This window comes from Microcaecilia unicolor, chromosome 3 (genome assembly GCF_901765095.1).
Source record: "Microcaecilia unicolor chromosome 3, aMicUni1.1, whole genome shotgun sequence".
NCBI classification, from domain to species: Eukaryota; Metazoa; Chordata; class Amphibia; order Gymnophiona; family Siphonopidae; genus Microcaecilia; species Microcaecilia unicolor.
This window is the reverse complement of record NC_044033.1, coordinates 167,179,285-167,192,765: the sequence shown is the minus strand read 5'-3', so window position 1 is coordinate 167,192,765 and position 13,481 is coordinate 167,179,285. Positions and strand designations below refer to the sequence as shown.

The 13,481-nt window shown below is 44.3% G+C and overlaps 1 protein-coding gene across 1 annotated transcript in view; it reads right to left on the bottom strand.

Annotated features, from left to right (window-relative positions):
* The window catches only part of ENPP3 (ectonucleotide pyrophosphatase/phosphodiesterase 3), a 249,644-nt gene that overhangs the window by 146,705 nt on the left and 89,458 nt on the right, over positions 1–13,481 (bottom strand). Inside the window, exon 6 of the mRNA XM_030196550.1 lies at positions 4,502–4,599. Coding sequence (XP_030052410.1) covers positions 4,502–4,599 — 98 coding nt within the window. The remainder of the gene's footprint in view (positions 1–4,501; positions 4,600–13,481) is intronic.

Sequence of the window (13,481 nt, the reverse complement as noted above, 5' to 3'; positions counted from 1 at the left end):
CTTATAACATCCCTTCCCTCAGAGCAAGCTCCATTTACCACTACCCTCTGTCTCCTTCCATTTAACCAATTTTTAACCCAGTCAGTCACTTTAGGTCCCATACCAAGGGCACTCAGTTTATTTATCAGTCTCCTGTACGGAAACCATGTCAAAGGCTTTGCTAAAATCCAAGTACACCACATCTAACGTGCCTCCCAATTCCAACTGTTTGGTCACCCAGTCAAAGAAATCAATCAGATTTGTCTGATATGACCTGCTTCTAGTGAAGTCATGCTGCCTCGGGTCCTGCAGTCCATTTCATTTGAGAAACCTCACAATTCTCTGCTTTAGAAGTGTTTCCATTAGTTTACTCACCACTGAGGTCAGACTGACAGGTCTATAATTCTCAGCCTCCTTACTTCCGCTCTTGTGCAGAGGGACCATATCCGCCCTTCTCCAGTCCTCTGGGACCACTCCAGAGACTCTAAGGAAGCATTGAAGATGTCAGACAGCGGAGCCGCCAGAAACTCTCTGAGTTCCTTGAGTACCCTCAGAAGTATCCCATCAGGACACATCACTTTCAGGCTTATTTTCGAAAGAGAAGGGCGCCCATCTTTCGACACAAATTGGAAGATGGGCGCCCTTCTCACAGGGTCGCCCAAATCGTCATAATCGAAAGCCGATTTTGGGTGTCCTCAACTGCTTTCCATCACGGGGACAACCAAAGTTCACGGCAGCATGTTGGAGGCATAGTGAAGGCGGGACTGGGGCGTTCCTAACACATGGGTGTCCTCGACCGATAATGGAACAAAGAAGGGTGTCCCTGATGAATACTTGGACGACTTTACCTGGTCCTTTTTTTCTTACAACCAAGCCACAAAAATGTGCCCTAAATGGCCAGATGACCACCGGAGGGAATCGGGGATGACCTCCCCTTACTCCCCTAGTGGTCACTAACCCCCTCCCACCCTGAAAAAAACAACTTTAAAATTTTTTTTTGCCAGCCTCAAATATCATACCCAGCTCCATGACAGCAGTATGCAGGTCCCTGAAGCAGTTTTAGTTGGTGCAGTGCACTTCAGGCAGGCAGACCCAGGCCCATGCCCCCTCTACCTGTTACACTTGTGGTGGTAAATATGAGCCCTTCAAAACCCACCGTACCCATATCTAGGTGCCCCCTTTCACCCATAAGGGCTATGGTAGTGTTGTACAGTTGTGGGGAGTGAGTTTTGGGGGGCTCAGCACACAAGGTAAGGGAGCTATGCACCTGGGAGCAATTTCTGAAGTCCACTGCAGTGCTCCCCAGGGTGCCTGGTTGGTGTCCTGGCATGTCAGGGGGACCAGTGCACTACGAATGCTGGCTCAGCTCATGACCAAATGTCTTGGATTTGGTCGTTTCTGAGATGGGCGTCCTCGGTTTCCATTATTGCCGAAAACCGGGGACGACCATGTCTAAGGACGACCATCTCTAAGGTCGACCTAAATGTGGAGATTTGGGCATCCCCGACTGTATTATCGAAACGAAAGATGGACGCCCATCTTGTTTCGATAATACGGGTTTCCGCCTCCCCTTCGCTGGGACGTCCTGCGAGGACGTCCTCAGGAAAACGTGGGCGCCCCTTTCGATAATGCCCCGCTTTGTCTACTTTTAGTTTAGCTAGCTCCTTACAAACACAGTCTTCTGTGAATCGGTCCTGGTCTACCATACATTTATCCTCATTAGCATTTGTTTTCTGTGGTCCTACCCCCCCCCCCCCCCCCCGGCCTTTCATCCATGAACACAGAACACAAATAATTGTTAAGCAGTTCAGCTTTATCCTTATCAGCTTCTACATATTCCTCCTCCTAAGCTTTTAGCCTCACAATGCTATTGTGGCACTTCCTCTTGTCACTTACATATCTGAAAAACATCTTGTCCCCCAACTTTACTATATTGTCTAGCTTTTCTTCCATTTGCTTATTCACTTTCCTGACAGCTTTTTCAGCTTCTCTTAGCTTTTTCAGGTATTTTTGCCTGTCCTTCTCTTTCTGAGCCATCTTGTAACATATGAAGGCTAACCTTCTTTCCCTTTCCTTTTCAGTTACTATATTCAAGAACTAGAGTGGCCTTCTTTTCCTCTTACTTTTAGGTAATTTTCTAACATAAAGGTTTGTCACCTTTAAAATAGATCCTTTCAGTTTTGCCCACTGCTGTTCTACTTCCTTCAGCTGTTCCCATCCAACTAACTCTTTCTTGAGAAATTCCCCCATCTCAGCAAAGTTAGTTCTTTTGAAATCTAGGACCTTCAATCTTGAATAAGCCCTTTCCTCCTTTGTCTTAATATTTGAACCACACCATTCGGTGATCATTAGATGCCAAATGATCTCCCACCGTAACATCAGAAACATTCTCCCTGTTTGTAAGCACCAGGTCTAGAATAGCTCCATCCTGTGTGGATTCTGTTACTCATTGCCCCAGGCAGTAATTCTGAATTTGACGCACACCAAAAACACAGGGTAGAAAATATTTTCTATTTTCTATCTTGTGGCGCTTACCCAGCGGTAAACGACAGTGGACATGCAATGCATGACTACTGCCCGGGTAGCACGTGAGACCTTACCACTAAGTCAATGGGTGGCGGTAAGGTCTCAGGCCGAAAATAGATGCACGCTGGTTTTTGTTTTGCCATATGTCCATTTTCCAGCCCCTTAAAAAAAAGGCCCTTTTTCCATGAAACGCCAAAAACTGGCCTGGCACTTTCCCAAAAGACACGCTCACACTGCCGCAGGCCACTTTTTGCTGCGGCTTAACCATCAGATACCACTTCCCAGTGCTTGCTGACTCTTATCAATACAGGAAGATAGCTGAGGCCAACCTGGAACTCAGATAGCAAAGAACTCCTGCTGTCATGTTGTTCAGCATCAAGATTCATACAGGCTTAGAGATCTGTACAGCTCCGTATCACAGATCTTATCTATAACTGTTTATGTTCATCTTATCTAAAATACCACCAGAATTGAGTATATCCCGACCCGGATGTCTCAGTTCCAAGTCATACATTCTATGTAAAACGGAGGGGGGGGAGAGGGGTCTGTATTGACTCTGATAAATGTATAGAATAAGCTGCTTTAAAAAGCAGTTCGTCCATATGTATATACAGAATTATATAACACTAGTAAAAAAGGCCCGTTTCCGAAACAAATGAAACGGGCGCTAGCAAGGTTTTCCTTGGAGTGTGTATTTTTGAGAGAGTGTGTGAGAGAGAGAGAGAGAGAGAGTGTGTGTGCCAGGTGAAGGTGAGTGTGTGCCAGGCGAAGGTGAGTGTGTGCCAGGGTGACACCCCTCCCTCATTGTCTGCTTCCCTGCCAGGGGCCCCCCTCCCTGTCTCCCCACCTCCTCCTCCTCCAGCCCTCCCTGCCACTTGATCCCGTTCTTCGGTACTCCTCCCCCTGCCTGCTAGCACTGATGTTTACCTCCTCCTCTTCTGTCCCTCCCTGCCTCTTGATCGGCGATCTTCGTGACTCCTCCCCCTGCCTGGTACACACCCACCTTCTCCTCCTCCGGGCCGCCCTGCCACTTGATGTTGTATCTTTGGTACTCCTAGGGCTGGCGCTATAAAAAGAAGCGCTCAGCTGTCCTGAGTGCTAACTACAAAAAATGTTTAAGAAAATGTAAAAACGCAGCACCGCAGGCAGCCTTGAGGCATTGGCTGCTGGCTGTGCAGGCTCCTCCCGTCTCTTACATCACTGCCCCCGGAGCGACGTAGGGGCAGTGACGTAAGAGACGGGTGGAGCCTGCACAGCCAGCAGCCAATGGCTCAAGGCTGCCTGCGGTGCTGTGGTTTTTTTTTTTACATTTTTTGTTTTTTGCGCTCAGGTTAGTCAGCTGATTGTTTTTTTGTTTTTTTTTGTAGTATTGGCCCTGCTGCTGAACATGAAAAGCAGCAGTGGCCGGCAATGGGAGCTGGGGCTGGCGCTGTCGCGGTGGAGGAAAAGTGGGCTGGCAGGGCCTGTCTAGGGCCGGCCGTGGCTACGCCCCTGGCAGCAGTCTTGAGCGATTCTACTCCTCCCCTGCCTGGGTTGGTGTTTGCTGGGGTGTGGCGTTCAGTGTGTTTGCAGTGTCAACCTTGGGGGGGGGTGTTTTGGTGACGGGCGGCGACTTTGGTGGGTGGGGGAAGTGCTGGGGGGTTTTGTTCCATGTGTTAGCGGTGGCAACCTTGGGGGGTGGGGTGTTTTGATGACGGTCGGCGACTTTGGGGGGTGGGGGAAGTTGGGAAGGGCGGATAGTGTGTTTCCAACCTTCTAATGGGACGTCATTTTACGTTGAGCGCTGTTATTTGCTGAGTGTCATTGCTCCACCCTCGACGTCATTACGTTTGACGCGTGGGCGGGGCAGACACTCATGGAGCAAAAAAGTGGTCTCAGCCGCCTCACTTTAGAACGTTGGGAAAGTGAGGCTTCATTAGAATGTTGGAGGTGCGTTTTATATAGAGAGATAGTCTTGTAGCTGCTATAAAGCATATGTGTTTTTCATAGTACTTACTGAGTTTTTCTATATTTGGCATTAAAGATCCCCAGGTCTGCAAGTATTCTGCTCTAAATCCATCCAGAGAAAACAGGATAACGGGTGGAAGGTTAAACCTATACAGCAAAATAAAAATACAAAGTTAAAGGCTCATTATTGTATTTAGCATTGCTCACATCAGTCTTTGTTCATCTCCACATCCTTTTTGTTCTTTATCTTTTCATTTCCATCAGCCAAGTCAGTGCCTCCATTTTCCCACAGGTTTCTCCCTCCCCTCCTACATGCCACTCTTCTGATTTACTTGTGCAATGTTTTCCTATTAATCTAGTGCAGTAGATTAGATTACATTTAAAAGAAGACTGAATTAATCCTGGTATAATTAAAGCAGATAGTCTTGGTACCACCTCTAGATTAGTTACTTATTTTAGCAATAATGTCCTAGGTATGAGCAAGGAAGATGTGTATTTATTTGATGTCACGGTTAAGGAAGGTGAGTCCTTGTACTGTGGCGAGGCTGGCTGTACTGGTCCTCGCTGATGGTTGCTGACAGGACAACCTAGCAAAGCTCGGGAAGCTGGAGAAGGCAGGACCTGGTTCGAACTGGCTAGAAGGCAGAAGCTAGGCAGTGCATAACACTGATTGGCTGGAACACAACTGGAACAGTCTAGTGGTTGGCCATTAAGAGGATCCTTGGGGTTGGCTGGTTAGCTCAGGTGGAGAGAGTATGCCACTAATAACACCAAAGTCATGGGTTCAACCTCCATACTGCAGACTGGCATTTTGCTTTCTCAAAGTAGAGCAGGTAGGAGCTGCCTATAGCTGGTGAGAGGTCTGTCATCCATCCTTGCCTAAAGCAACCAAACCACAGAAGTGGAAAGAACAATATCCCATGCAAAGTTACAGGAACAGAAGAGTGGGAACAGAATCAGGCTCTTCAAGGAACAGACCAAGGACGTTCAATGTAGATATAACATTTATTAAAAGAAGACTCAACACGGTACTATGTTTTGGCACTGAAAGCGCCTTCTTCAGGAGTCTGTACAAATACAGGGAGAGACACTTAGAACTTATGTAAAAATTAAAAATTAAGACATTAACAAAAGTAGACGTCTAAATGATATACAAATGTAATAAAATTATAAAATAGGCTACAAGGTTAAACAACTATTAAACATTAGATATATACATATGTTTGTATATATGCTCAAAAGCATGGGTATATATATGTATGATAAGTGGTATGGGGACTAACCTCGGTAAATGTGTATAAAAAATATTGTGAAAGACAATGAAAACTCTTCAAATGGTGGAACACATGATGTGTGCTAGCAGTATCAAACTGATGGAAGAGGTGCAAGCAGTATGGCAAGGAAGAAAGTAGACTATGAAGTGAAGCGTATGCTAATGAGGACAAAAAAGTGAAGGACGTGGATTATAAATGATAAAAAAAAGGATAGAAACAAAAAAATGATGTTTATATTCTGTGAAATGCAAAGCCAGTAAAGGGCATGAATTTGTGGCTATGGAAGGAGGTTTATAAAATACCAAGTGAGGTTGAAATGTATGGGGGAGATAATATACTGACTTGTCATGGAAGGAGGCACAAAGGTGGAAGACGTGGACTATAGAGTGAAAAAAATGTAAAGTAGGTGAAGCTACAAACTTATCGAGAAGGGTGGCACAAAAGTGAAAGACATGGGTTATAAAATGGCAGGATGAGCCTTACGTACTAAAGGTAACAGACCCAGTGAAAAACGATTGTGACTGTGCGGGAAAGTAAAAACACCTGGTGATGCTGAAAATGTGTAGGAGATGGCACAAGGGCTAGTGATAAGATCAGACAATCTAAATATGTAAAGAGAGGAAAACCTACATATAGAACTGGAAACGAGTGTTGTGTAAATGCTGTTTGGTGACGTGAATATATTTAGAAATATTCCTATGCACCTTATCCGTTATATATACTCTGTTTTTCTATTCATCAATGTGATTGTAGTTGTATTATATTGTAAGCCACATTGAGCCTGCAAATAGGTGGGAAAATGTGGGATATAAATGCAGCAAATAAATATATATATATATATATATATATATATATACTAGCCATTAAGCCCGTTAAAACGGGCGCGTATTGGAATGTTTTTTTTCCCAAGGCCCCCCTCCCGTTGCAGCTGCAAGGCCCCCTGCCATCCTCCTTCCCTGCCAGCTCCAAGGACCCCTCTGTCCCTCCATCCCAGCTCCAAGGCTCCAGTCCTCCCCCCTTCCCAGCTGCAAGGCCCCCTGCCCGTCCTCCCTCCCTCCCAGTTCCAAGGCCCCAGGCCCTCCCCCCCAGCTCCCAAGGCCCCCTTCCCTCCCTCCCAGTTCCAAGGCCCCCTGCTCTCCCTCACAACTGTAAGGGGCCCCATTCCCTCACAACTGTAAGGGGCCCCCTGCCCGCCCGCCCGCCCTCCCCCCCAGTTCCAAGGCCCCCCCCCCGTGCCTTCTTCCCAGCCAGCTGGAAGGCCCCCTTCAGTCCAGCCCTCCCAGCTCCAAGGCCCCCCCTCCTTCTGAGACCTCCCATGTCCCCCCCCACAAGGTAGCCGCTACCGCCCCCCCACCCCGGAGTCGCCCCCGCCCCCCCTTCACCCGGCCCGGGCCCTCTCTTCGTTATTCAACTTACAGCAGCGCCAAAACAGCAGCAAGCAGCAGCTCCCGTTGGCCTTCCTTCACTGCCTGTGCCTCGCCCTCGTGTGACGTCACGTCGGCGAGGGCGAGGCACAGGCAGGGAAGGAAGGCCGACGGGAGCTGAAGCTGAGCTGCTTGCTGCTGTTTTCGGCGCTGCTGTAAGTTGAATAATGAAGAGAGGGCCCAGGCCGGGTGAAGGGGGGGTGGTGGCGACTCCGGGGGTGGTGGCGGCGGTAGCGGTTACCTTGGGGGGGGAGCGGTAGTGACGTCAGCGGTTCCCTCCCTCCACTTCCGCGCAGTTTCCCTCTCTGTCCCGTCCCCCTCCCCTCGTCATCACGTCTTGACGCGGGGGCGGGACAGAGAGGGAAGTCTCTACTGCGCATTTGCAAGTGAGTACGGTCACTTGCCTTTTATATGTTTGATATATATATATATATATATATATATATATATATATATATATATCGCATCACAGCTCAGCACATATATACCTAAAAAATTGTAAAGAAACTTTAATCATGAGGAGGGAGGAAACTGTTTGTAGTATAAATGAAAAGACAGGAAAGTGATGTGCAGAAATGCCAAATTGCCGAACCTTCAAACAATTGGTAACCGGCAAAAGGTAAAAATGTGTGCTGTTAGATAAACATAGACAAACAGGTTCTTACCTTTAGAAAGACCTTTGTAAGGTATGGTAAAAAGTATGGCTTCTCGGCGCCACTAGTCTGCAGAAAAGGAACACACTGTATTCAAGTGGATTAAAAAGACTACAAAAAGAGCGCCAAAAACAGGCGCATTTGTAAAAGACGATCAATCGGAAAACAGCATGGAGGTGATGTGTGTGGTAAAAGGCACTAAGGATATGTGTGTGTGGTGGAAAGAATGGTGCTAGAGGTAAAAATACTAAAAATAAAAAGGGGGTGTATCGTTGAAAACAATAGCTCGGATGAGGCTAAGCTTTTAAGAATACATGAACAAATGTATGAAAAGCTGAATGTGTAAATGGATGAACCAGACGTATGAGTGGACCTGAACTGTAAGTTATGTAGAGAATATGGGAGGAATTATGCACGTGAAAACGTGGCATGGGAACTGCAATCTAATGCGGAAATCAATAGTATAAAATATTTGCAGATGAAAACATGGCATAGGAAATGCAAAGGAATGCTGAAATCAGTGTGGTATGAGATATATGAAGTATCCACTAGAGGGCATATGTATGCGAGTAAAATATAATCTAAAATAAAAAATGTAGGATTGTAGAGATAACATATATAAATGTGCAGGGAGAGATTGTCTATTAATAGATGAATTCAAATGTATGGGGAGAAATCATCTATTGATACATGAAGCAGACTAACATGCTAAATAAATGTAGAAACAATATAAAAATTATGACTCCGTGTAGAAAAAATAAGAAATATATTTAATGTGCTGCTGTAACATAGAGACAGTATCTTTGGCTATGCATAAAAAATAAAGATAAAATAAAACCGAAAGCTGGAGAGGATGTGGTAACGGTGAATGTGATGAGGATTAATGTTGGAGAAAACCCCTGTGCAGTGTAAAAACCAACACTGTTGCACAAATAGAATTTAAAACGATAAAAAACACACTTTGGGGTTCAGCTAAATAGTAGATATTTATACAATATAGAAATATACATACATAACAAAGTATATTATGGACAGAAGGATAAGTAGCTTAAAACAGCCTAAACAAATCGGTGTGTGTTAATGAAAAAAATGTGTACGAATGGAAAGTGCCAGACTTATGATTCTTAAACATCACTGAATATATTGTTTACCAGCAAAACAAAGTGTATTATGATGGTATGTATATGCCTATTTGTAGAGAAAGCAAAGGCAAGGCAAATAATTGTGATTAATGCCAGATACATATCTGGCACTGGTAAGTAATTATAGAAAGGGACTGAGATCTAGCTTTGCATTGAGTCCAAATAAATATGTTTCTGTTCTCCTTTAAGTAGTATGTTATCCAGGTTCGCTCTTCTACTGATGGGAATGAAAATCCTGCATACCAAGAATTAAAGATCGTGTATTGAGTGACTGGCTGTGTGCCAGTGAACCACTCGATATTGCGTTTGATGCAGCTATGGTGTTCAATGATATGGGTCTTGATCATTCTGTTTGTCTTTCCGATATATAGGAGATGGCAGGGACATTGAATGATGTATAGAACTCCAAAAGTAGTGCAGTTGGATGTGTGCTGAAGTTTGTATATTTTCTGTTTGGTGGGGTGCATGAAAACTGATGCTTCCCAGGCATGTTTACATACACTGCAATGTCCACATCTGAGATGTCCAAAGGAGATGTTTATTGGTCCGGTTTTTATATCTGGAAGCACTGAAGGAACCAATTTTTCTTTTAAATTCCTTTCCCTAGTGTATCCCACTACAAGTCTCTTATTCTTAAAACATTCGTGGTTCTCAAGGACATGCCATTGGCGGTGTATGATCTTCTGTATCTGTTGGGCTAGAAAAGAGAATCTGAGTATGCATACAATATCTGGGTTGCCTCTTGTGTTTCTGGTTTGTAGGAGATCTTGTCTATCACTGGCTTGTGCCTTGGTTAAACCTGGAGTAATATGTACAGCTGGATAACCTCTAGTGGAAAATCTTTCTGACATATTCTGGGCTTGTGTATTGAAATCTTCGATATTGGAGCAAATCCTTCTAAGCCAGACAAATTGATATAGAGGTAGGTTTTTCTTGAGGCTATTGTTGTGATAACTGGTATAGTGTAAAAATGCATGTGATCCGTTAGTTTCCTGTAGATGGTGGTCATGAATTGGTTATTCTCTATTTTGATTTTCAAGTCAAGAAAATTAATTTCACTCGAAATGCATTGGATCTTGTAAATGTAACCAATCATAGAAGGATTTTAATATTTATTTATTTGGATTTTGCTCACACCTTTTTCAGTAGTAGCTCAAGGTGAGTTACATTCAGGTACACTGGCTATTTCTCTGTCCCAGGAGAGCTCACAATCTAAGTTTGTACCTGAGGCAATAGAGGGTTATGTGACTTACCCAAGATCACAAGGAGCAGCAGAGGGATTTGAACCAGCCACTTCTGGATTTCAAGAGTGGTGCTGTAACCATTAGGCTACTCCTCCACTGTCAGTATTTCCATGCCACAAGATAAAGATATCGTCAATGTATCTCTTTTACAATTTGATATGTATCTTGAATGGATGTTCTTCTAGATGTACTTTTTTTAAATTGGCTACTTATAGATTAGCGAGATCGGGGGTCATGCTCGCCCCCATAGCTGTTCCTTTCACTTGTTAATTTTTAGTTAATGCCATGGTGGCACACATGAGGATTAGATGGTTTGGTATCTTTCTGTGGTTTGCTCTTGCACATAGAGTGTGTTCAATAATATTGACGACTTCTAATTGTGGGATATTGGTGTACTGTGAGTCAATATCGAGCGGCAACATTATTGTATCGGTGAGATCTCCCTGGTATTCCTGTAATGTGTTGATCTTATGAGAAGTATCTTTGATGTAAGGGGGAATCAGCGGGACAAATGGACATACAAAGAAATCTGTGAAAATAGAAAGGGGTTCCAAAATACAGCCATTTGTAGACACTATTGGCTTTCCTGGTGGATTGGTGAAAGATTTGTGGATCTTTGGGAGTATATAAATGATAGGAACAATCAGATTCTTTACCTGAAGAAATGTTCTCTCTTTGTTGGTAATGAAGTACATCTTAGAGGAAAAAGTAACGAGCTCTGTAATATCTTTCTAATGTGTTCCTGTGGGATCTTCTTCAAGTTTCACATAATACTGAGGACCGTCAAGTTATCTTTGAGCTTCATTTACATAGTCAGTCCGATCCATAATTACAATTCCACCACCTTTATCGGCTCGTTTTATAACTATACTATGATTTTGAGCCAGTGTTTGAACTGCATCACATTCTGTTTTTGAAAGATTGTAAAAATGTAGTTTTCTTCTTGCCTCCAGTTGCTTTATATCACGTTCAATGCAAGTGTTGAATGTGTGTATTAAAGGATCTGGTGGTCCAGGTGGCATCCATGTGGATGGCTTCTTTTCGACTGAAATATCTGGAAACTACAAAGAAAAGCTACAAAAATGGTATGGGATTTACGTTGAAAACCATATGAGAGACTTGCCAACCTGAACATGTGTACCTTGGAGGAAAGGAGAAACAGGGGTGACATGATACAGACGTTCAAATATTTGAAAGGTATTAATCTGCAAACAAACCTTTTCTGGAGACGGGAAGGCGGTAGAACTAGAGGACATGAATTGAGATTGAAGGGGGGCAGGATAAGGAGTAATGTCAGGAAGTATTTTTTCACGGAGAGGGTGGTGGATACATGGAATACCCTCCCGCAGGAGATGGTGGAGATGAAAATGGTAATGGAATTCAAACATGTGTGGGATAAACACAAAGGAATCCTTATTAGAAGGAATGGATCCACGGAATCTTAGTGGAGATTGGGTGGCAACACCGGCAATTGGGAAGTAAAACCAGTGCTGGGCAGACTTCTACGGTCTATGCCCTGATCATGATTGAATAGATATGGATGGGCTGGAGTGTAAATTTTAAGGGGCTTCAACATTAGCTTCAGAACTTTTAGTACAAGAGTGCTGGGCAGACTTCTACGGTCTGTGCCCTAAGAATGGCAAGGACAAATCAAACTCGGGTATACATATAAAGTATCACATACCATGTAAAATGAGTTTATCTTGGGCAGACTGGATGCCATCATTTACTATGTTATTATGTTACTATGTTAAGGAGGTAGAGGGGTTTTCAGAAGGGGCAATGGGAGAAAGCGAAGGGATAGAAGATGAGTAGTGAGAATGGGCAAGGGCCCTAAGGGTAGAGACCTTGCCAGTAAAGTAAGAAGCACGTCTACTGCTGATTTGTCTGGCAAGGGTCCCCAAGCCCCGCCAGCAGAAGCCTTCCTCCAGCGCTGTTTTAAGCTGCATTGCCTGCCCTTCCTGCTTCCCCTAACATTGTGCATGCTTGGTTTTGACAAAATTGAGCATGTGCAACGTGAGGGGAAGGCAACCTCAGGGCAGGCAATGCGGCGGAGAACAGCGCTGGAGGAAGGCTTCTGCTGGCAGGGCTTGGGGACCCCCACCAGCCAAGGTATGTGGAGTTGCAGCAGGGGCAGGGAGGTAGGGCAAAATGTGCCCCCCCCCCCCCCCCCCCCCACATTGGGCTCTGGCCCACCCAATTTTTGAAGTCTGGCTACGTGGCGTCCTGCGGAGAAGCAGCAGTGGCAGTCCTGCCCAGAGGCAGAGGGCAGCAGCAGCGGTACTGCCCTGGGCCAGGCTCAGTCTCTCAGCGGCCCTGGATCTGTGGATATTCAGCAGAACCATCCAGCTAATGGCAGAGCAGTAAGTTATCCAGAGACTGGCAATATTCAGACTGCTAGCTGGGTAGCTATCCAGATAAAGTAAAGACAGAAAAGCTGTCACGGATATTGAGCACTACTATGCAGATAATTCTGGTACTGAACATTCTGTTCAGATGTTATGAACCACTTGCTATCCAGGATATCCATGATTAATTTAAACACCATGAGCAGTGTTTAAAGAAAGCTCCAACCACAGTGTTTAAATATCAACCTAATAGTCTTTACATACAGACTTCCAATTGACTTTCACCTCTATTACCTTCAGCTGACGCATTTATGGCTGGGGAAACAAGCAGCATAAGGGAAATTATTGCTTTATTAGAAACCTTTGTTTCTTTCCATATCTGCAGTATCTTCTCATTTATATCCTTTACAAGCTAAAACTGTACACGATTTTCTTTAATGCACTCATATATTTGCTGATAACAATCTTCTGTGCTCACGTTCACAGATACATGTTTGACTTGCAGAGCAAAAAACTAGAAAGCAATGTGTCAAAGTTAACATAGTAAATGACAGCAGAGTAAGACTGGCATGGCCCATCCAGTCTGCCCAGAAAGGTTGTTAGGGTTGAGTCTGCCAAACAGTGCAGGTTACTTTCCCCAACTTTTATTCATGCAAATAATAATCTTTTGTATTGCCCGACACTAGCCGTGTTTCGCCCGGAAGGGCTGCCTCAGGGGCTACAAAGCAATAAATTAAAAAACAACCATAATACAATGTCATTTATTATTATTGTTTATTGACATTGTATTATGGTTGTTTTTTAATTTATTGTTTTGTAGCCCCTGAGGCAGCCCTTCCAGGCGAAATACAGCCTGTGTCTGGCGATACAAAAGATTATTATTTGCACAAATAAAAGTTTATGTATATCTATTGCTGATCTGCTTTTATCATTTACATCTTGGA